The 24,654-nt window shown below is 53.4% G+C and overlaps 1 protein-coding gene across 1 annotated transcript in view; it reads right to left on the reverse strand.

Moving 5' to 3' along the window:
- Positions 1-5,139: 5,139 nt before the first annotated feature.
- The window catches only part of SLO2 (slowpoke 2), a 57,884-nt gene continuing 38,369 nt past the window's right edge, over positions 5,140-24,654 (reverse strand). The window contains exons 14-21 of the mRNA XM_037226454.1: positions 23,156-23,233; positions 18,934-19,119; positions 18,598-18,729; positions 18,134-18,227; positions 17,104-17,209; positions 14,943-15,171; positions 13,217-13,447; positions 5,140-7,263 (exon numbers count right to left, since the gene is read on the reverse strand). Coding sequence (XP_037082349.1) covers positions 7,249-7,263; positions 13,217-13,447; positions 14,943-15,171; positions 17,104-17,209; positions 18,134-18,227; positions 18,598-18,729; positions 18,934-19,119; positions 23,156-23,233 — 1,071 coding nt within the window. The 3' untranslated portion in view covers positions 5,140-7,248. The remainder of the gene's footprint in view (positions 7,264-13,216; positions 13,448-14,942; positions 15,172-17,103; positions 17,210-18,133; positions 18,228-18,597; positions 18,730-18,933; positions 19,120-23,155; positions 23,234-24,654) is intronic.

Consider the following 24,654-nt stretch of genomic DNA (forward strand, 5'->3'; position numbering starts at 1 on the left):
CAATGCTCCCTACAGATACTCACGGGACTGTATGTGCCTTTTCAACAGCCAAATAGGATCGATCGGCGTTTGTGCGTACCTGAAATTTCAGCTCATCATTTCGATCCCTTGCGGTTGCACATTATGTGTCCTGACGCGGCCCCACCCCGTCGCCAGGGATCCAGCTGTACTTGCGCGAGCATGGCAGGAATGACGACGTGTTCTGGGACGCCGACTATGACCGGCTGGTGGACGTGCTGGAGCGGAGGCTGCAGCCGATGGTGAGCAAGGTACAGCTAGCAGGTGAGGAAGCAGGCAGACAGGGCACAAAGGCAGGATCGATGTACCTGTTCTGTTTTGCACATAAGATACCCGGCAGCATAACGCCTGTCGTGCTCCGATTTCCAGTGGCGATTACTGGCGCCGCCTATGAGAGCATTATGTTGTTCTTGTGGGGTAGTTGCACGATATCCACAGTTGCATGTTTATGCTTTTCTTTGAGACCATTCCTCGTTGCGGATAATACCGGGACTAATCCGTAGCAGCTCAGGCGGTGTCGCGTCTTAAACGTGAGGTGGGAATGTCGAGGATGGCTTGTGTTTGGGTGTATGTCTAGGTGTGCGCGCGCGCACGCTCGAGTATTCACGAGCAGGTCGTTCCGTTCGATGTCTCGTCCTAAACTTTCGCCACATTGAGAGCGGCATCTGCGTACAGAAGCGTGCCGCCAGCTGCAAGGCGCCCTGGCGCACCTGAGCTGTGGCCTGTGTCGTGACGTTCGTCCGCGCGCCTGTGCCGCAGAGCTGGTGCCTCGCGGGACGGCGCTGACCACGCACGTGGAGGAGCGCCAGCTCTGGGAGGCGCGCGTGCTGGGGCCGCACTCGCCGCACGCCCTGCTCACCACTGTCGTGTTCCTGGCCGCCAAACACCTCCGGCTCGGCGTGAGTTGGCGGCGCCGTCGGGCCCGCCGCCCTCCGAACGTGCGGGCTGCTGTGTCGGGACGGGCGGCGGTGCTGCGGAGAGGACCGTTGTTGGAGGGTGGTGTCCCCTGCGCTCGGGGCGGGCGGCGGTGCTGTGGAGAGGACCGTTGTTGGAGGGTGGTGTCCCCTGCGCTCGGGGCGGGCGGCGGTGCTGTGGAGAGGACCGTTGTTGGAGGGTGGTGTCCCCTGCACTCGGGGCGGGCGGCGGTGCTGTGAAGAGGACCGTTGTTGGAAGGTGGTGTCCCCTGCGCTCGGGGCGGGCGGCGGTGCTGTGAAGAGGACCGTTGTTGGAAGGTGGCGTCCCCTGTGCTTGGGACGATGAGTGAGTGGTTAAGAACGCTCTGGCGTCTGAAGTATCGCGCAGGCTGGCCATTGCTCCAGGTGTTGCGTGGGTAACGCGTGGAAAGCGCGCCCCGAGTATTGCATAACATGACATAATTTGTGTGCTCAAATAGGGTGCCAGCCACTGACAACCTGCAGCTGGTCTGGCCGCATGCTTGTCGGACGCGTTCTCTCGGGCGCCTTGGGAGCGATGGTGGTGGCTGACTGGTTCTGCCATTTTTCGCCAGTCGGCCAAGCTGCATGAGAAGCTGAACTTCGGTATGATCGAGGAAGGCATCAGGGCCCGACAGAAGCGGCCCGGTGACGAGGACCCGATCCGCGTGGAGGACTCAGTCGGCGTCTGTGAGTACACCCGTGGCAACGCGGCATCCGGCTTCACTTGATATGTGTTGGTACTCGTCCTTCCGCATATTCGGCCCAATCTGGCGGCTTTGATTTGAATCGCAGGCAAGTGCCTGCCTTTGCCTGTTTTGTTTGGGCCCGCGTAGAATGTGATCGGCAATGGACTGTGGAACTATCTTTTTCGTTATATTCGTGCTAAGTATGAATATCCATGTCAGTATGCACATGCCCGTGGCAAATATGGGCAAGCATGTCCATCTGTAATCTTGGAAGAAAACATTTTATTTCATTTTTGCCAAATCGAATGTGTTCCAAGATGATACCTTTCGTCAGCACTTGGCATGCCGTTGTTAATTAACCGATATTATTGACGCCTGAGAAAGTCTATCGTGTACTGTGCAGCCTGCCATGCTGCTAGCTACCGGAAACTGAGAACACCATGCCTTTCAGACGGCTGGAAGAAAGCTCGCGAGATTCCGGTTGACATGGTGGACGCGTTCAAGTGTCCGGTTCGGTTTTTCGAGTTCTACGTCAGTCGATGGTGAGTGAGTACGGGGCGGATGCGCGCTAGCTATTGCTGCAGCTGGTCAGTCGTCTTGGTGAACACTTCTGTCTTGTTTTCTTCCCTCTATGCCCCTGTATGTGCTCTCAGATGATGTGCTGGATAGCCGTGCAGTTGCCCTGTATTTGATGGTTGGTCTGTATTGTTTGTTGGGATTGGTTTCCCTTTGAGTTGCGCCCCTTGTGCCATTGACCCGACTCTTTTGTGGGATCTTGGGCTTGCTTCTAGTCCCGCGGAGTCGCCCTCAATCCCCGCCCGAATGTGGCGTAACACGACGTCCCGGGTGCTGTCCTAGCCATCCTGCTCCTGGTGCGCTCCAAGACCAATCGAGCGAAAAAACGGCGATGTCGCGTCCCCATATCAGTAGTTTCCGTAGCAATCAGCATGTGGGGTAATTTGGCGGACATATATATTGCAAAGGTTTGAGCTCAGTCCGATCGATGGTTCACGACATACAGCCTTTTGATTCAACATCGCAAGAGTAGTTTATATCTGATATCCAGATTCCCCCGTTCTTTTGCCAGAAGGTCATCTTGGCAAAGTTGTGTTTCCAGATGTACTGTGTACAGGACCTCTAAATAATGCCGGAGGTTAACCCGTCGATCCGTTACCGTTTCGATCCGTTGATTGGTTCCCACAGGATCACCCCAGGCTGCCCATGAGACTCCGGGCCCACCGCTGCGCATATGGTTACTCTACTCACCCATGCTTTGTTCAAATTGGGGAATTGAGTGTCAGGGACCGGTCGATTTGCCTCAGTAGGTACTGTCAGTGGCGCCAATTGTTCTGTCCAAACTCCAACACGGAGCTCCCGGTGTACGCACAGTATACGCCTGTACCGCACGCTACATACGCCTGTATTTCACGCTGTATATGCATGTATCTCTCAGTAGACACACTTGATACGCTTGTATCTCACGTACACCCATGTTCCCGGGGCGTAGCCTTAGCGTCACATTCGTGGCCAGACTGCGTGGTGGCCGACCCTCTACCCTGGACCCAGACTGATTGCGCCCTGCCTATTCCCTGGCCTGACCCGGACTGAGCGATACTGCCCTGTGCTCTGACCTTGACCGACCCTCCTCACTGGTGAGCCCGGCTGATTTTTGTCTCAGTTGGCATATTGTCTGTCATGTGCCGCTGCCCTGTACCGTGACCGGCTGCGGCGGTGCCTGACGGATGCCGCGTCCTCGTGTGTCGCCAGCCCGGAGTCAGCGCGCCGCCCGCCAGCCGCTCCGCTCTACCTGTGGCCGGCCGACGACTGCCGGCCGGACGCAAATGTCTGGTTCTCGGCGCGGCCGCTGGAGGGCGCCACGCTGCGTCGCCTGCTCGGTCGCCTGCTGACCGTGCGCGAGCTGCAGGCGGCGCTGCTGGCGCCGGCCGACGCGCTGTCGTGACGCGCGGCTTCAGGCCCGTCCTTGGCGGGCTGACCCCCACCTGTGCTCATATCATCGCCTCAGGCGCGGGCGCCGCCCATCGCACGGCGGCCGAACGGAGCGGGGATCGAGACAGTTTCATCGTGCGACGGGCGACGTTCATGAGTGTCGCGTGCGCTTTGCCAGTGACCTGCCCGGGTTCGATGGAGCTTGCCTCGTAATGCGAGGGAGACTGGCTGTGGAGTGTTAGGCGCACAAGTTAGCAGGTTTTAAACCGACCAAGCGTCCGGGCCAAGCCTGTTTGTGTGATCGTGCAACCTGGCACGAGATGCTGTTCAGCCGGCCCGATTCTGCACAGCCGATTATCCTCTGTGACGGTCAAACTGCTCTTGTGCGCTGCCTGGCCCGTTGCAGTTCATCCCATCAGTGTTCGATCACCTTAACGCATTCCGCCGCTCATGACCGATCATTGATCATTGCCATAACCACACATCATCCCAGATCTTTAGGATGAGGGGTCTCGGGTGTCGCCCGGCCGCCACGACCGCGGCTGTGTCGAGCCGGGTCGTGCGGGAGTGGAGGGTCACGCCCTGGCCCGTCTCACTTTCTGCGACGCCTTGCGCGGTCTCCCGGGTAGTCGCAGCCATTGAGAGAGTCTGGAGGAGTCTGGAGAGTGTAAATATAATGTTGCAATCTGTTGTAGACTTCTTTGACACGCGGCGGCCGCGGGGGACCGACGGCAGGCAGAAAAGGATATTTCCGTTCGTTTCTGTAGAACAGGTGGCGAAGCAACCAGGAGCGTCTTCCCAGCTCAATCTATTCCGACTTCCTCAGCAGTGGCAGAGTTCCTCTGCTGCCACCTGAGCGCGACGAGTGCCGGGATTCTGACGCCCGGAGAGTCTGCTCTCTGACCCTTCTCTCGCACCGGTCAGCACCGCGTATGGCTCAAAACCAGCGAGCCACGTGAGCCGCAAGATGTCTGCAGTTCATGCAGATGCCCCAAAATTGTGCATTTGGCATAAATTGACCAGCAAAGATGGCGGTGCTACTAATACACACATGTTGCATGCGAATGGAAATGCTGCAAAAGTTAAGCCTCCACGTCGCGAATTGTGCCTTTTGTTTCGAAGTACGGTACCGTATCATAAGAATAGCTCAAGACACCACAAAAACGAGCACGCGAAAACTAAGCGTGCCGTGTCTTGACCGCTGGCCGCGATACCCACACAAAACAGACGAGTCAGAGGCGCTGATGCAGGGGCACTCCCGTGTGGGCACAACCGTGAACACCGATGTTTCGACTGTACCGCGAACAGGGCCACGACCCGTGCGCAACCGTGCCATCACGCTCGAAACCCGGCCACCGAACGCGTATCCCTACTGTCAGTGGGTCGTGCCACTGAACTCCGGACCCAGACGACCAACGCGGCGGACAAGAGATCTCGATCGAAGTCGCCTGCGGGAGCCCCTTCAGTCTGATGCTGACGGGTCCTCCGTGATTTGTCGGTTTTTACATGCCGAATAAAAGATTTACCATGCGCAAATGTATTTTTTGGTCGAACATTGCGGAGGACAGACAACTCGAGCCGATATAATTACGCTTGCATCCATTTGAGATACATGGAGAAATATGTCTGCGACCGCCGTCCTGCTTGGCATCGCGAAATTGTAGCCATTTCTGCCAACACCCCCAGAGCCATCTCCGCCGTCACGCTGGTTCTCCATCTGAGCACTCCACTACAAGCCGTTACGCTGGTTCGTCGTTCAGACATTCCGCTACACACCGTTACGCTGGTTCTCTGTCTGAACACTTCTCCACGCCAGCACGTAGACATGCAGACACGCACTGCTCAGACCGAGTGGGTTTATTCGTAAGCGGCATAGTGAAGTGAAAAATATGTCTGTCGTCACTCTGAATCACAGCGGCGCCGCCCCGTGGCCGACATCGGTCGCAACACCGCTAGCCTACGCGCCGCCGTTACGATTCCAATGTGGGGGGGGGGGGGGAGAAACGGCGCCACCGGGCACGTTCCACCGCACGTTGGTGCTACCTGCCCGGTGCCGAGATCCGCCTCCAAGTGAGGCTAAATCTGAAGGGGAGGGGGCGCCGGGTACGGCTCGGACGCGAGAGCGATATGATATGACGTCACGCGGGGGACCATGACGACACCGAAACTGACCCGACACCACTAAGCCAGACAGTGGGCACGCTCCGGCGCCACCGCAGCGGGGTCGCCCTGCCGGTACGGCTACACTCGACGAATCTACGCGGATGTGACCCGAGATCACGCATATCCTAGCCAACGGCCGGACTGAACTGACGCGCGGCGCGTGCGCAACCAGTCTGGCTGAGCTCCCAGCACAGCTGGCCCCGCATGTGCCTCTTCCGCCGGCCAGGCCGCTGCGCCAGCGTGTCTGCTGAGCGGCGGTCTTTGAACGCGCAGCCGACGTTGCATGGAGCTCGGCCGGCTCCCGTATGAAAACGGCGCTTCGCTCGCCGGACAAGCGCGGGCACGTGGGGCGGCCCCCAGCGCAATACAGCGGTAATCCCGTGTCAACGCGCACACGTGACACGGTGCGGGAGCTGACCTCCTCAGCCGTCGGGCGAGGTTAGGGTTTCGAATCCCCAAAACGGGTCTCACGAGGTCCGCCCCGTGGAACGATCGGTCAAGAGAGCGAGGCCTGCGCCGGTCTGGTTCACTCTCGGGCGGGGAAAGTTCAAGGTCCTTCTCAGCTCACTGCAGCCATGCGGCGCTGAGCAGGAACACGCGATAGGACACACGCCGTGATCACCCTTGGGAGCGCGTCTCAGAAAAAAACCATGTGCTGGACCCTACCTATTTCGCACGAGCTATGCCCACGCAGTGACTCTGCAGTCCTTAGCGTGGTGCACCCCTCCCCGCTGTCACAAACTCCCTGGACACACACTTTGAATAGGAACAGACACAAGACCTGCGAGCCCAAACCGACCCCAGGGTTTGATCCATGCGTTGACATCAGCTTTGTGTGGCACAGAGCGACAGAGCTTCAGCTGGGCATCAAAACCGTCCGGCGGCGCTACCCGCTTCGTCCAGTTTTACTTCCGACCAGCAGGCGTCGAACATGGCTCTGTGAGCGACTGCCTTCGATTAGGGGTGGGGGGAAGGGATGTCTTAAGCAGTAAAATTCATGAGTACACACAAATACAACAGGTAGGTACGACAGGCATATAATCCCGACAACGTTACTCACGGAGTTGATGACCAGATGTAACACACAACGTATTAAATAAAAGGATAACATATGGAACGAACCTAAACGTAGTTAACAGCGTCATTGGTGTAACAAGACAACAATACAAATACAAAGTGCAGCATCATGTCTTTTTCTGAGTGGATGCCCGGCCAGTGGGGAGCAGTTTCCATGCTTCTTCTATATCGTATAGACTAAACTGTCCGTGTTCCACTCGCTCCACTCTTCCAACCACTATGTCTGCTCACATAAGCAGACGTCTACCAGCAGCCTAAACCCGACAGAACCGCACCAACGTCAGCCACGCTTAGTATCGCCTCTTCTGCCATCTGTTGCCGACATCTGGAGTGATCCCTGGCATGCGAGCCGCCGTCGCTGCCACCGCCTAATCGCTGAGGCTGGCCGGCTCCGGGTCCGAGTCTGAGCTGGTGTCCTCGGGTCATACGATGGTGCCCTGCAACAGTGGGCCCACGCCTGGTGACGGCTGCGCCAGCCGCCTCGGCGCCGGTGTCGCACATCACGCCGCACCACTGGTGCTGACACCACACAGAACAACAACATGGAACTGCGTACATTCTCGGAAATATCACATTAAAGTGCTATTTGAGCTCCTGACTTCCACGCTTTGAGTCGCACGTTTCTTTTAAAAATCTAAAGTACCTTCTTTATCTTAACTGACTGAGCTAATTTCCACCTCTTGCCTACACCACTCCACACGACCATAAACAAACAGCCATAAGCATATGTTTCGCCAGCAGGCGGAGATACACGAAGGCATATACGGGCTCATACTGAGGAAATCGAAAAGGGTGTGCTGTATGTGCAGTCTTATTGGTACATTTTTCATGCGGGGCTAAAAATGCAATGCTTCGGTTTATATGCGTGAGTGATGTGCCTAACTGCAGGCAGATGTTCATTCAACCGCACAAAATACAGGTGTATGAAGTGTCGAATCGTCCAACAAAGAGATCGATGACCTGTTAAATAGGGCCAACCCATATGGAGTACCTAACAGCCTGAATAAATATATCCTTTGCTATATGCGCCATAAACTACAACCGTAGCGAATCCACAGCCTGTGCCGTATGGAACGAGCGATGTGAAAATAAATCATCGTGACGATGATGCGGAGAACTAAGCAAACGCAGTCATATGCAAAGGCATTAGGATACATGTAAATGGACTTAACATATTTATTGGACTGTCGGAATTTCATGGTAGTTTGGTACGCGTTGAATTCGCCGATGTTGAATGTGTGTCCTAATTTAATTGGACAGCAAATTGTGTATGTATATTGCACTCATCCAAGGAGAACCAATGAAACAAAAGCCAAAGGAAAAGGGAGAAATTGTGTATGCATTTTTACCGCATCGCATTATTTTTGGCGAGAGGTTTACACAGTTGGCCGCGTATTGTGATTAACTATTCAAAGCTTCCAACACCAATTACACACGAATAGATGGAACAGCTTTATGGAAATGCATTTTTGTTCTTTTACGCCTGCGCAGCCAGGGACACAACATTCGGAAATACCACCATAAATGCCCATGAACATTGGGAAAGATCGCTTCTCTTTAGTTCACGAAATGCGACCGGCAGCGTAACTGTATACGTCGGGTGTACCCAGGCATTCATGCTGATGAGATGAGAGCGTGACGCAGGTCAGACTGAACCAACCTCTGCCGGTCGGGCATCAGCGGGCTCGGTCAGAGTGAACCAACCTCTGCCGGTCGGGCATCAGCGGGCTCGGTCAGAGTAAACCAACGTCTGCCGATCGGGCATCAGCGGGCTCGGTCAGAGTGAACCAACCTCTGCCGGTCGGGCATCAGCGGGCTCGGTCAGAGTGAACCAACGTCTGCCGATCGGGCATCAGCGGGCTCGGTCAGAGTGAACCAACGTCTGCCGGTCGGGCATCAGCGGGCTCGGTCAGAGTGAACCAACCTCTGCCGGTCGGGCATCAGCGGGCTCGGTCAGAGTGAACCAACCTCTGCCGGTCGGGCATCAGCGGGCTCGGTCAGAGTGAACCAACCTCTGCCGGTTGGGCATCAGCGGGCTCGGTCTTTAACGGATGAGAGCCTCATAGTCCCGATCACGGCCCGGAACAAATATATACAGACTCCTTAAACGCGTGTACACCGGCTGTTGGGTGCAGAAGCTGCGTTCTTTATTGCAGCATGTGCGTGCTGCCTTTGGAATCTTCACACATTTGGAGAAGACCTCAAGTGTTTGAAAATGGATTAAAACTTCTGTAGAGCCTCTCAGACCTTTTAAAACATTGAAGGCTCATGATAAAAAGCCTCTGTTGAGACAATGAAGGCTCATGATAAAAAGTCCCTGCTGAGGCACTGAAGGCTGATGATATAATAGTTGTCGTCCATTTGTCCCCGGTTGTTGTCCCCGGTTGATATAATAGTTGTCCCCGGTTGTCCATTCGAGTAAATCGAGATTTTTTTTTTGCAGCCGGTGTTCCACGACCTTTTCAACTAAACATGGTTTAAACATAAACCATAGTTCCAGCTACATGTTACCATGCGGATGTGTGCAGTCCAATCACAATGTTACAATGCTATTGCATGATGTTGGTTACTCAGTCGCTTCACTACATGGCAATACATCGTCCATCGTCTGTCAATTTTCCTCCCCGGCTCGCGGTGTGGGGAGAGCAAGGGACGCACATGATCCAAGGGAAACAATTCTGGAGGAATGGTTATTCCGGACAACACGGCAAACAAGACAGCTTTTCTGCCTCCTTACGGCCGATTTGCGGAAAACTCGTGCTGCCTTACAATTCACACTCCGTTTAAGCAGGACATCCTCGGATTAGGGCTGGAGTTAATGGATATCCACCAACATTAATAATTCGTACATAAAGAAAATGGAATGCAGATATTACGTAAAATTTCGCGTTGCTGAGGCATGACGTTTTAAGCACGCTATATGCCTCAGCAATTATGCTATATATTTCATGGTTCCAAATATAAAACAAGCATTAAAATATATAATTTGCATGATACGCTATATGTTTCATAATTGAGCATACATAAATGTTTTATGTGTCCCATTGTCTTCACACCTTAGTTGGGTTTTATTGCATTCATTACTCACTAAAAACAGCTCTCCATCACATCTGGAACTTGCTCGCTAGCACAACGGCAAGGCCAAGATCTGACGGAGCGGCGTTCAACTAAGAAATCCGATACCACGCGTCAAATAACCGCCGCTGGTAGCACTCACTTTGTCGGCGCATGTGGCTGCGTTTGGCATAATTCAGAGAAGTTCAGCACGTTAAAAGGGACATGGAAATCTGTATGTACAAGTGTTGAGTCTACGACGAGGTATCCTGTTGCAGAGGCCTATACATCGATTCTTCATACAAGGGCAGCGCGAAATAAACCTGTTGACTTAAAAACTAAAAGGACCCCCGTTATCATTCCTTCTTTCTAAATGCTGAAATGACTTAACAAAAATACCGACGAGAACAAGGATTTTTTTATTTTTAGCTTGGAATTATATTAAGGTTTGCACCAACGATGACGCTGACGATGATGTGCATAATCGATGGAAACTTTGAGAGATAATTTGGAATGTAAGCAAGAAAATAACTTTGTTTACTCGAGGAAACGAGCCAAAGCGGAGCAAAACTACGACGGGCTCTGACGTGAAGGAGTTCAGAGGCGCAAAGACTTCGGCTTCAGTGTCATCAGCTTTGGCCTCACCACTCGAGTTGCGTTCAAACAGTTTTCACTCGGCCTGCGGTCTGGCCTTCAGATGCAATGCCCTTACGAGCTTGAAACGTTTCAATCCCTATTTCAAGCTTTCGATAGATTGGCTGCCGGCTAGCGCTGAGCGTGACAGCTGCGCCGCCTGCGCCGGGAGGAGGCTGGTCTGCCACTGCTGTGGTAACCGCGCGGCAGTGGCAACTGCTGAAAAGGCCGCACCGACCGCACGTGAGAGCTGTGTAAGTTGGAGCTATCGCTACTTGACTTTGCTCCTCTAATCGCTGCTTAGCGCCCGTTAGGGTGGGGGTCAGTTTGACCCCCTCGAAAGTGTTTCCAGAATGGATTCCGAACAACGCGTCGCAGCCGCGCCAAATTTTGCATGTAGACAGTTAAATAGAGAATCCTTTGGTATCAAATATTTAGATGTACCTTGTAAGGTTGCGGACCTACGGCAGGTAAAATTCAGGCCATGGATTCAGCGAAAGCAGTTTCTGTGGAGTCTCTCAATCTGATGCAATAACGGAGTGTTAGACGAAGTCACACATCTCCAGGATAATTTCTCCATCTCTGAGATAGTTTCTTGGGCAACACAACAATTTAATGAGGACACCAGCCTGGAGTTTGGTCTTTTTGACCTTACTTCACCTGAAGGTCATAACCTAAGGCAGTGAAATCTTTACGCAAGTGAGTTCTCGCACAGGCCAACGCACCCTGTAAATTTGGTGTCTCTAGCTCCCTTAGCTTCTGAGATATCAGGGGGTTAAAATGATCGCCACCCGAGCCAATGGTATTCAACCGTCCACTCGGGAGCGTGTTAACGCATCGGATGCATTACAAAGTCTTGAAATATTAGGGAAAGAATGGGAGGTCACTGTATATATTTCTTATGGCATGTATATATACACGTTAGAGGTACCTATTCGAAGCTAAAATAATTACGGTCACGTATTACGAAGTAATTCACGTTTAACACACCTTGCTCAAATTGTCTCGCCTGAATGGGAGCTGACAGCTATTCATGCAGCTATACGTGACGTCCTAACAGTCTGACCACCGTGCAAAATATGTCGCGGTGAAAAACACTTCAACAGCGTGCGAGAAAATAAATGAAGCGCATTTTCTGTGCATACAGGATTGCACATATGAAATGACGTGTTTATATATATATATATATATATATATATATATATATATATATATATATATATATATATACGCACATAAATGCATATATATATACCTATCAAACTTTCAACTCTTATCCCAAGACGTGCTAAACTTTCTAAGGTGCTGTCATTCTATCAAACATTACATATTAGTATGCGTTGAAGCACGGTATTGCATTTGGTAGTATTATTTCCTTTAACCCTCATCCAGGTAGGTGGCGAGCTTTCGTGGTTTAGAAACAGGAGTGGCTGCAGTGCCCCCCCCCCCCCCCGTCATAAGTTTGCATTATGAAAACAGCAAATCGGGCGTCAGCTAACATTCAAATAGACTGAGTCTGAAAATGCGGTTTTATGGTAGCATTCATGAGCTGTCGGACATTTTTCGGCTATTTTAAAACCATCCCCCACTTCCCTAGCTAGATGCTGGCTACGCTGGGGACAAATTTCACTGAGCTGGCTACGCTGTGTTAACAGAAACAGGCACCCTAAGAGTCTTAAGTCTGTTTGTCACTAATTGAGCTAGTGGCGCAAAATAAAGACGTGCGTGCCAGTCGTCACAAGATGAAACCAAGAGCTCGGGTTTTAATGTTTTAAGACATTTCCAACAAAACTTAAGCATAATTCACAACCACATCTGAGCGCAATGTTACGCTGTACTCCTGGCTACGCCTCGGTTGCGCTCCATAAAAAGCATTTCCTTACATCCGTAAAGCATTAATTTGACGGCCCTTCCACACATTTCTGTTGACGTGCATGTGAATTATATATGAGGTAAATGGGAGAGTAAACAAAAGCTTTGTCAATGCGCTCATTTGTGTGCACGTGAGCTGATCAGTTACTAAATGTAATGCATTCAAGACGATGCTGTTTACTGCGCACGCCCTTCAGTTATATACGAGCAGAAGGTGGCATGGTGCACCCAGCGTTACGAACGGCGCTGTCCAGCAGCTCGTGCCCACGTGGGTGCTGACACCTTCCGACCAGCCGGCCTTCTGAGAGACAACCCTAGAGCTGCCAGCTGTCTACCTACGCGCGCACAGCACGCACTCCATTATGATCGGGCCAGTCTCTCACAGCTCCAAGCAATTCCCAGGCTCGGCCACGCCGCCTCGTTCTCGGTCTCAATGCAGTGAGTGGGCCTGAGTGTCCAGCCCCTGTGACGTCACGGGGTCCGCCCAGGATCACGAGCACTCCGTGCCGCCTCGGTGCCGACGCGGTCCGGAGTCGGTACCGCCGCGGTGCCGACGCGGTCCATAGTCGGTACCGCCTCGGTGCCGACGCGGTCCGGACTCGGTGCCGAAGCGGTGCAGACGCGGTCCGGACTCGGTACCGAAGCGTTGCCGACGCGGTCCGAACTCGGTACCGAACCGGTGTAGGCGCGGTCCGGACTCGGTACCGAAGCGGTGCAGACGCGGTGGCGAAGACGGTGAGGTGGCCTGCATGCGGTCGGCGCGGGCGGTGCCAGAGGCGAACAGACAGCTACGCGCGCCGTCGCCTCCCACTTACAGGGTCAATAACAAACCTCGAGGTGAATACTGGGGATGGACGACTCGGAGCCGGAGCCGACGCCGGCCGCCTGCTGCTCGTCGGGCGGCGTGACCTTGAGGCCGATGCTGTCGGTCAGCGGCAGCCGGGCGTTGCGGTCACGCAGCGCCGGGTTCATCGGCAGGCTGGCGCCCAGCCCGCCCAGCTCCTCCAGGCTGGCGATCTTGCGCGTGTTCTCGTACAGGCCGAGTCGGAGCGAGTTGGAACGCTGCGCGCAGAGGCGGCCGGGGGCGGCGACTAAGCAAAGTGCCGGCCAGGCCAGCAGCCGCTGCACGGTAGGGTGGGTGCCACGACACGGACTCGGGCTGTGGCTGGGCCGTGGGATGGGCACGGACTCCCTGGGCCCGGCGACAGGTACAGGTGGGAGACCAGCTCCGGGTCAGCCCTGAACTCTCACTCTTTCTATTTATCTTGCTCTGTATCGGGAAAGGACAGTGACATCGCGCGGACCAGACCGGTATACTTCCTCCTGGTTATTAGTAGATGGGCTGTTCTGCAGGATGCGAGGAGCTGGTTTTTGTGGAGAGACACGCTTGGAGCTATGCGCTTCAATCAACAAAATGTTCAGTCGACAAATCAATTAGCGGTAATGAGCTGCCAGTCGGGATCAGTCTCATTATTTGCATTAGCGGAGTGATCCGGGGCTCGTGCTTTATTGCTTCGATATTGCATCAGCTGGGAATGTTTAAACTGCTCATGCATTAGGCACTTCCGGCACCGCAGCTCTATGAGTGATTTACAGACGCTGATCCACAACGGGATATAAGACCCGTATTAATTGTACGTGCCGTTGCAAGTCACGAGGGGGCGAGGATCCTAAGCGGGTGGGAAGTGCGGGGAAGTCAGCCGGAAAGAGTGTTATGGTGCTTAAAGGTGTTCACGCCCAAAAGCGCCAGGCGTGGCCACAATCTAGCAGTTAAGGATTAAATATTGTACTCAGTTACTTCAAGCACGAACTCTCCTGAAGGCTGAAACAAGACGTGCCGTAAGTAAAAGAAAATGATAGCATCGCAGTGATGGAACAGACAGAAAATGAGCGAAACTTACATTCGCAAAAGTGAGAAGTAGTTGCTTGTTTGTGATTGCGACATTGCTTATCATGCAGATGGCAAGGTGACACTCCCTGAATAAAGAAAACGTCTCCACTTTGACCATGTCTCACATGTTTCATACAACCAAACAGCCAGCTAAAATAGCAGATTTTGAAAACTGTATTTTAAATTTGAATATGAACTTAAATTATCGGTGCTGGTTCAGAGGTGGGCTCCGAAAATGAATACACGTATATGTGCCGCACTACATGGGAGCATAATGAACGTTTTACTGGAAGCGCACATTCCATATCTTCGGTAATAGTAGACGCTACGAGCGCATTACTTATTCCCAGGAACTGAAGCGTGAAGCCAGCATTGAGTCTGATGAGACGGGCAGAGACCCCGCACTCGTACATTGACAACAGATGTTGAATGCACATGCGACCAGAACAGGAAAACAAATCGTGAAGAGAAAACACACTAAATCATGCGAGCAAAAGGAGAGTCCACCCGACTTGCAGCCCATAGTGATTAAGGCAACAGCGAACCAGCCGACACTGGGACAGAGCGCCGCGAGCCACAAACCGATCCGTCCGTTAAAGGGCGGATCGGAGCTCACACCGCCCCTGTTTGCCTAACACCACACAACGCCAGCATATCGCACCACACCTTCATCAGGATGTCGTCGACGCGCAGCGAGCTGGAGCGCGCGCGCTGGTACGGCGGGTTCTGGTGCGGGCTGTCGGGCAGGTTCAGCGAGTTGCTCTTGCCGACCGTGTTGCGCGAGCAGGCGCTTCCCCGACGGCGCGGGTCGCACATGGATATGTTGGACTTGCGCCGGCTGTTGTGGCGTTCGAACGTCTTCTGGGCCGAGAACGGGCTCGGGCGGATCAGGTAGCTGCGGCGTGAGGCAGGGGGCTGACGGCCTGAGCGGCGGCCAGCGCACTCGATCGGGGCACCAGCGACGATCGACCACAAATGCGCCATCCGCAGCTCGCCAACAGCCACAAACAGGAGTATGATACAGCCACATGTACGCACCGGTAGAAGCGGTGCAATAGCAAGAAATGAAGATGCCTGTGAGCACTTAGCACACTTGCTTCTCATCTCAACTTTGCCATATTTCCTCCGTCTCTACTTTATCAACAAATGCATCACGTGCTTCCTTATCTTAATTTGAATGAGCCAAAGCCTGCCTTTTCAGCCGCTTTCGGAAATTCTATGTCTCTACTTTCCTTAGTTAGGGACAGCGACATTCAGTCGTTATCTCAGTCGCCCGGGATCAAAGCTGACTACCTGAATAGCCGTGCCACTAGTTCAGCGTCGGCGGCCTGAGGCTCACGTCTTGCTCAAATGGAGTCGTATTTTGTCGAAATGCTGGGACTAGCGGAGAAGAGACATTGCCGGCCCCGACTCTGCCCACGCCGAAGAAGCAGACATTGAACAGTAATTGACAGGGCGCTTCAATATTCCCGCCATGCCGCCGGCGAGGTGTGCAGGGCTGTGCTTCACCGTGATTTAGCGGGCCTGCGGAGGCGAGCGGCGCCGGCCCGCCGGCAACCGAGCGAACAAAGCCGGCTCCAGGTAACAAAGATCCAATGCTTTTGAAGATTCGAGGCTTTGCAACGGGTAGTCACTCAAATGATACATTGCGTAGTTGGGTTGCGATCGCATTTAAAAATGTGGACTCACGAAGCGGGCGACAGAAGGAGGCCTTTGTCGCTCGCTCGCTCGGTCGGTTCCATTGCCGGTCCCGACCTCATCGCGATGATCAAGAAATGCATTCATCCTAGGGTTCCTAAGAACAGCTCGCTCCTCTGGTTCTTTATCAGATCATCCCAGATCATGTTCGTTACCCTGCTCACTCAATATGGAGTTGCAATTACACAGGTATGATGTTTTCTATCTAATCAGATAGCCGCGTACAGATTCAATACGAATATCACAGATGACCTGGTAAATGAGGTAAGACGGGCTATTGTTACGAGACCGTGCATAAGTTCTTTGAGTTCTTGGCATCATCTCGCCCCGGCGGCAGATCATGTTATGCGAGCACCCTTGACCTTGACCTTGAGCGATTCAAATGATCTAACCCTGACACAGTAAATGGTGCAGTTAAACAGCTTGAATATATCTCCGATGCCTGGCATTGTCATTTTACAGCTACTTCCCATAGATAGACTATTTCATATAGCGGTCAGGTCAGTTGTTTAGCACAAACATGATAACGTAGTTCCATAGACCGTCGTACAGTGGCCTATGGAACGGTTGGACCTCAATCTAGCGTCGGCCACACCGACCTAAGTTCCGCTTTCCCGATTAATCGATGTGCGTTGCTCAATCAACAGTCAGTGTCAACACACACACAAACGTTTCGCGGGCAAAACGTTTTTTCCTTCAAACGAAGAACAAACTGTTACTACCCTGTCGGATTATTTCAAACTCAACTGAACTGAGGCCCAATAACAATATGGTTATCACCGAAAAAGTTTGTGAACAACTAACACACGACTTTCGACAGTATATGAACTGACACCATCGATCCCTTGAATTTGGAAACAGAAAGTGGATCAACGAAGGCTATCCGGTAATGCGCGAATGACGAAATGTGCCGATTAGTGCCGGGAGCAACTTCGGGACCCCAGCCCCAAAACTGACGCAGGCGTCACAGAATCTAGCCTCGGCTACCCCGACGCAAGGCCACTCATGTGTACTTCGTGCACACGACACGAGCACACACAAACACAAACGTAAACACGCATGACATGGGCCAGCTGACAACATCCCACGACCCCGACCAATCACGGGTCAACTCGCAACGGTGACGTACACGATGTCGCCCTGCTCCAGCTTCAGGTCACAGCTGGGGTTGATGATGACGTAGCTGATGCTGCCCCGTTTCTCGGACACGTCGTCATAGTCCTCCACCGGCAAACCTGTGTCACAGGGGGGGGGGGGGGGGGGGTCTCAGTACATGATCTGTCGGGTTCACTGGGAGAGCCCTCTGTGAACGGGGAGCCGCAGGACGTGGCCAGTCAGAGACACGGGGAGAGCACTGTGCCACCAGGGGCCGCAGCACAGGGTCGGTCAGGCACACGGGGAAAGGGCGGTGTACAGGGTCAGTCAGGGACACGAGGAAAGGGCGGTGTACAGGGTTGGCCAGGGACGCGAGGAGAGGGAGGTGTACAGTGTTGGCCAGGGACATGGGGAGAGGGCGGTGCGCGGACACGTTCAGCGGCAGACCCACTGCAGGGTCGGTCAGGGACACGGGGAGAGGGCGGTGCACAGGGTTGGCTAGGGACATGGGGAGAGGGCGGTGTACAGGGTTGGTCAGGGACATGGGGGAGAGGGCGGTGTGCAGGGTGGGTCAGGGACACGGGGAGATGGCGGTGTACAGGGTTGGCTAGGGACATGGGGAGAGGGCGGTGTGCAGGGTCGGTCAGGGACGTGGGGAGAGGGCGGTGCACAGGGTTGGCCAGGGACGCGAGGAGAGGGCAGTGTACATGGTTGGCTAGGGACATGGGGAGAGGGCGGTGTACAGGGTTGGCCAGGGACGTGGGGAGAGGGCGGTGCGGGGGCACGTTCAGCGGCAGACCTGCTTATCCGGATACGGAGCACAAGGCTGGTGCTCTGAACAGACAGGGAACACGGTAGGCAGACGTGGCAGTGGACATAACAGCGTTCGTTGGCATTGCTACAGCGTTAATCGTCACTGCTCCTTGAAAGATGATTCGTCCAGCAGCTTCAGGCTCACCACACCGTCGCTTCCCACCAGGCTCCAACCGAAATTCGGAGCGCATGTATTTAAACATCAAATGTGGGGTGGGGTTTATCACACGTGTCGGCTATCTCCTACTCACCGAGGCTTTGCATCCGACTGCGCACCAGCTGGGAGATCTCGGCTCGTTCGATCAGCTGAGAGTGATTGGCCTTGGGGTCGTCCTGCTGCCCGCACTGAAGCCCCGTACACACGTTATACGCGTTAGGTAATGCACACGATAGCTGCAATATTCAATTGAACACGATAGCTGCACGATTCACCTAATGGGTCCACTAGAAATACGATATTTCAACAAAGTTGGGTCAACTAGTGCGTAGTAAGATAGACGAAGAGCAGGAACGCAATTTAATTTGTAATCTTGGCGACTCTTTCGTTGTATTCCAAATGTACGCGTTAGACTAGGGGCCAGGCGGGTTCTAATCTCGGCGTTGTCAATCATTCTCCCTTGCGCTTTAGGAGGCCCGCTCCCTGCGCGACACAGTAAAACCTACATGGGAGAAACCGCTACCTCACTTAACAGCTCCTCCACGTGCTCTAACTTACGATGTCCGAAGCGCTCTCCGACGTGTCCATGGTGCGGTAGATCCCAATGGGGATCTCGCACGTGGTGGAGCAGAGCTTCTGGTACAGCCGACCATACGTCCGGATCCACATGTCTCCGGGCAGTATACGCATCTGGCAGGCACAAATCAACCATTTCACCATCCGTCACAGAACCAAACAAGCACAGAAACACTCGCACGAGAGAACGCAACGCCGACACTGCTCTCTTTCCTGCGCACCCACAATTCCTTTCCGGCACCGTTTGCGCGTGCATCTGACACCAGGGATGGCGCCTGCACACGCGAAACGCGTGTGACTGGCGTGAGCGACTCTCACCGACGTGAGGAAACCCGACCCCGGCGCCTGGTCAATGCCCAGCAACAGCCGCACGAAGATGATGAGGTAGTCCTTGACGAAGGCCTGGTACAGCAGCGTGTCCAGCATGGAGGCCGAGAAGACGGAGCCGGCGGCGAATGGTAGCCGGAACATGCAGGAGATGTGCGAGCCGTGGTCCTTCTCGCGCTGAAACACCCATTCGCCGTCGTCAGAGCTGGGGCGCTGCCGGGCAGAGAGGAGGCGCATCAGCCTAACTCAGCGCGCGCACCAGGCGTGGCAGGGCTTGGACGCATGAGCAGAGAGGGGGCAAGTCATATTACAGGCCACCAGGCGCAAGCAGGGGCGGAGCACACGGGCAAGGGGGTCATATCACAGGCCACCAGGCATGAGCAGGGGCGGAGCACACGGCAAGGAGGTCATATCACAGGCCACCAGGCATGAGCAGGGCGGAGCACACGGGTAAAGGGGTTATGTCACAGGGCACTAAGCGCGAGCAGGGTCGGAACAGGGTCGGCAAGGAAGTCACGCCGTGCATCAAATGTGGGAGGGCTCGAGCATACGGACAGGATGATCATGCCGGAGGGCACCAGAAGTTGGCGAGCAGAGAATACGCGCAGGTGAGTCGTTTCATGCACCGGGCGTGTGCAGGACCGGAGCCCGCCGGCAGAGAAGCCCGGCTGAGGCGGACCATGCTAAAGGGCACCAGAAACGGGCAGGGGTGCGAGTCACGGGACAGAGCGGAGCGCCGGGCCACACGGTCCCAGGGCAATGGGCAGTGTCGGGACAAACGGGAGAGAGCACCGCGTCAGGACCCGACTACTGAACAGCCAACGCAATACGGCCAGACCGATCTGCGGGGCTGGGCCGGTTTCCATGCATTATACACAGGGTAGCAGCATGAAAGACTGTGAGGGAGAGGAAAGAGAGGGGTGAGGGGTTTAGCTGTGAGGGAGAGGCAAGAGAGGGGTGAGAGGTTTAAATGTGAGGGAGAGGAAAGAGAGGGGTGAGGGGTTTGGCTGTGAGATAGAGGAAGGAGAGGGGTGAAGGGTTCAACTGTGGGGGGGGGGAGGAAAGAGAGGGGTGAGGGGCTTAATCTACGACTGCGGCGCGGAACACCCCATCAGGAATGTATCGGGAAAGTGCGTTACATTGTCTGAAGGGTGCGCGCAAGCTCAACTCTGTGGCGCACAAGGACGTGCGGAACGAATCTGGCGGGGTGCGAAAGGAAAGAGGAAAGCGGGTGACATAACATGGGGGATGAGGCAGAAACGATCGGCGTTAAAGAGCATTTCGGCTTATAAAAACACAATATTTGGTCACTGCTGGTGATCAATGACTAAGAGAGTCAACAACGCGTAACTATGGGAGTGCGGCCCACTACAGCTTCCTCATCATTATTGCATCATAATCATCCGTGAGTAAGTCCGGCCAACCGAGAGTTCCAAACCAGGGGAGCGGGCAAAGCAGATACTTATTAGTTCGAATTGCTATAGTTATGACAGCTATAGGAGGAATGCAATCTAGCACATCCCCTTGAGGTGTTTGGCGTCTTCCGATTCTGAACAATTTGTTGATTGTTGTTCCCGTCTCCGCCAGTGAGTGTTGCACCGCGCGCTAGTTTAGTTTTAGCGCCAGCAGTCACAGAGTTATTTGAGACTTACTGACTTCGGATGGTTACTTACCGAGTGGCTGTGACCACTCCGCGTTATTTCTTAACTACTCTGGTTCAATCACAATTCAATATGTAATGTTGCATGAAAGCTGTTCCATCTAACCCCCAACGCGAGCAGGCAATGACCAATGTGGTGGCGTTTGTCGTTCCACAGAATTGAGGGATCTTGCCCAGTCGTGGGACTCAGCAAGTGGGATATCTCACAAAGGTAATGCAAGCTGTTGTTTCCCGCAGCATTTGCAAGACATGCGTGTCCTGTCCAAACCCCAAATAGCCTTAAACTCCAACACAACACTCCAAGCCCGTTCACACGCGAACGTCCGTCACCAGGAGGCAATTTTGCAGACGAATGTTGCGGTCCTGGGTACGGTGGCTTTATGGTCGAGGTAATCCGGTGAATATACACACTGTATGGTGAGGAGCGCAGCGTAATCGCATTTTTCATACATAATAACGACGATATAAAGGACGGTGCAAGCTTGCAACAACTAACACCTCAAGTCAAACTTCTAGTGATGAGGACGTGACGACATCGATGACCCGAGTCATCGCTGCGAAGACGCGACATCACGACGGCACGTTCATGTGCTTAAGCAACGAGGAGTGTCGGAAGAGTGAAGAGAGGAGTACGGACGAGTGAAGCACGACATGACGGCACAGCAGGGGGACCAAGAGAAGCGTGAAGGTGACACACCAGGACAATGCGGTCCACGTCGCTCAGTCCATCGATAATGCGCAGTCCTCCTAGAGCGTTATACGAATGCCACAAAGAGCCGTTCTGTATTTGTCAGCGCCGACGCGACGCGACTCCGCTCAGGATGTGGAGCTTCCACGGTCTAATGAGCTTAAATGGGCCTGGTGGTCAACACAGTAATCAACTACATAAGACATGCCCTGCCGAATACAAAAAGGCCCCTCATCCATCCGCGTATGTACCTCATGACCAGCCGAACCGGAACAGACCCTCCATTCCTCACCGTATGTACCTCATGACCAGCCGAACCCGAACGGACCCTCCATCCCTCACCGTATGTACCCCATGACCAGCCGAACCAGAACAGACCCTCCATCCCTCACCGTATGCTCCTCATGAGTCACACCTATCACACCTATCACACCTATCACACCAGCCACAGTCGCCACCTAAGCTGACCACTGTACAACTCGTGATGTCTCCGTGGTCACGGCCGTGATCACGGCCAGCCCCACGCCGAGCAAGAGCCGCGGCACAACGCGTGTTGTGACACGGGATGATCATGTTGTGGGACTGCAGGAAGCGCCGCGAAACTGAATGTCAAGCACACATCAAGTGCAATCACTTTGCTTCCACTCCCGAGGACTTCAGTGAAAAGTCGAGACCTCCACCAGCCCATGTCTATTTGCATGACAAATGACCGTCTGATTCTGCACGCAGATTCCACCTATGCAGTTCCCAATTATCAGGTCGTATGATTATTGTGTTACCTCCCTCCAGTAATCTTAGATGTTCAAAGGACCTACTAGCACCATAGAGCTCGAGATACGCATTGTTGGCGACAACGGCCACGTACATGGCAGCAAGAAGGAATGCGTTTTGGGAAGCTACCACGGTGAACAAGGCCTTCGCTAAGGAGCTTATGCAGCCTCCATCTCAGGTCCAGTGTGCATCAGCTTCATTGTTTCTCCTACGCATTTCTCACGGCGGTCAGCTAGGAAAACGGCCGTTATAGCACGCACCCAGTGATATCTGTTCCATGCAGACGTTATCATTCGCCCGCGTGCCACCCGGTCACGGGACGGCGTTACGGTAGATCCAGTCTCCAGTCAGTCTCCAGTCAGTCTCCAGTCAGTCTCCAGTCAGTCTCCAGTCGCCCCTGCCTCCGGTCCTTAAGGTCACCACTTCATTACAAGGGTGTCGCACCTGGCTTGAAGTTCTGGCTATTTAGTACATTGTTCACCTGCCCGTGCACACAAACACAAACGGACACACATGTCTTGCGCTCACGCACGTTTCTAACAATAAGGACGGGAGATGGGACAGAGGCTTACAAAATAATCATTCAGCTTATGTCGTTTGGTTTAGAGGGACCAATGGACATTTGTTATCGGTGCTCTCAGCGTTCTCGTTAATTCGACAAGATATTTATGTGCGAAGAAATCCTTCGTATCTCTTCAGACGTGGATCTCACAACACTCTACTCTATCCAAGTCGGCGGGAACATAGGCGATGTGACTCTGCTCTCGTGTCAATGACCCGGGTGCTGTGGCTCCCTTCTGCGCTTTGTTTTAAGTCCACCCTGCCTCAATCACTCGGCGCCGAGCCAGACCGCAGTGTCACATCGCCTTGTCCAGACCACACACGACCACAAGACACCCACCTGCCATAGGCTCTAGCCGCTAGCCATGCGCATGGAGACGACTCTAGCCTCTAGTTATGCGCCTGGCGGCGGCTCTAGCCTCTAGCTATGTCTATCGTGCGTACACAACGGCGTCGATGTGCGACTATAACACTGGCTGGGTGTCAGGCGTCGAGCGCTAGGCGAGGCTGTCTCAGCTGCTACGGTTAGTTACATCATCGGCAAACGTCCAGCACGGAAGCGATCTGTCCTCGAGCAGGGTCGTGTTGCCGGTGTGGTCCACCATTGTCGCCTACGGGAGAGTGTGCGTCGGTCAAGGTCAGCGCGGGCGCACCGGTGAGGGGCCGCGCGCCGGTGGCGACACGCGCCCGCCGCTGTCGCGTGCCGAGGCCCGATGGTTCAGACGTCACGCTCGGCAGATGTCGGAGGGGGACAGCTCTGGTCCCGCCGCCCAAGTCAGCACGGAAGAAAAACGTCGCTCCAGGAGAAATGCCAAAGCAATTTTGCATAGAGCAAAATATATTATACAGTTGATTGTTGATGACGTAAGTAATCCGATTGCAATGATGCACACAAGTAGAAGAGGAATCCACACAACCATAGCCAATGTACGTAGCGTATCGAGGTAATCGAGCGCTGGTGACAAAGGTACTGGACATATGTTTTGGTTGCCATACATCCATATCGCTGGCATTGCTACAGCACTCCTGCTTCCAAATGCAGTCTTGCGCGGGCGCCAAACTCTGGCATTGCAAAGCAACAGTGAGGGAATGAATTCAAAGAAAAAATATGCATGATTGTTGCAACACGGTCATTCAGTTACCAAATAAATCAAATGCATTTACAGCACCGTTTTCAAACTGTATCAAGCGGGCGGTTTGGTTAACGCGCGTCCGGGCGGCTGGTTGGATACCCTTGGCTCGGGTGGGGAGGTCAGTTTGACCCTCTAAGTTCTCATGAACTAAGAGGGCCAGAGACATAAAATTTATAGGGTGTATTGGCCTGTATCTGAACTCACTTCAGTCAAAGTTGAAGGGTCCTAGTTCATTAATCTCGGGTTGAATAAGGTCAAACAAGGTAAATCTCCGGGTTGGTCTCTTAAGTGCCCGGGACCTAGATACCTGTTCTAAGCAAAATATAATTGGTGTTCGTTTAGGGCCAGCGACCTTGTTTGATCCTTCGGAGGTCATGGTGACCAAAACCATACAGGACTTCTTGTTCTTGAGTTTTGCATTTCAATAAGTGTCAAAGATCACGCTAGGCAGTATGTTCCTAAAAATACAAAACGTTGGCCTGGGTCATTTTAGGTCAGTGATCTATCCCGACATATAGGAAGTCCGTGGGAGATGCATAATGTGATTTATATTATCAAAAAATCGAAATGAGCGCCATATACAACTATCCCATACCGCAAACATCTTTAAATTGTTGATAGCAAACTACCCGCTGTTCAATCTTCTACAGCTATGCCAAATTTGGAGCGGCTAAACCGCGACCTTCGGAAACCATTCCAGAAAACCTTTAGGTGATCAAATTGACCCCATCCGAAGCGCATGTTAATAAGTCAGAATAAGTCCTTGATCTCAAATACTCTGGTCAGCATTTTGCTTTTAGGAACATACTACCTAGCGTAATCCTTGACGCTTATTCGAATGCAGAAATCAAAGCAGTTTTGTATTATTTCCGTCACCTTCACCTTCAAAGGTTAAACAA

Source organism: Pollicipes pollicipes, unplaced genomic scaffold (genome assembly GCF_011947565.3).
Source record: "Pollicipes pollicipes isolate AB1234 unplaced genomic scaffold, Ppol_2.1 Scaffold_5724;HRSCAF=6776_pilon_pilon_pilon, whole genome shotgun sequence".
Taxonomy (NCBI): domain Eukaryota; kingdom Metazoa; phylum Arthropoda; class Thecostraca; order Pollicipedomorpha; family Pollicipedidae; genus Pollicipes; species Pollicipes pollicipes.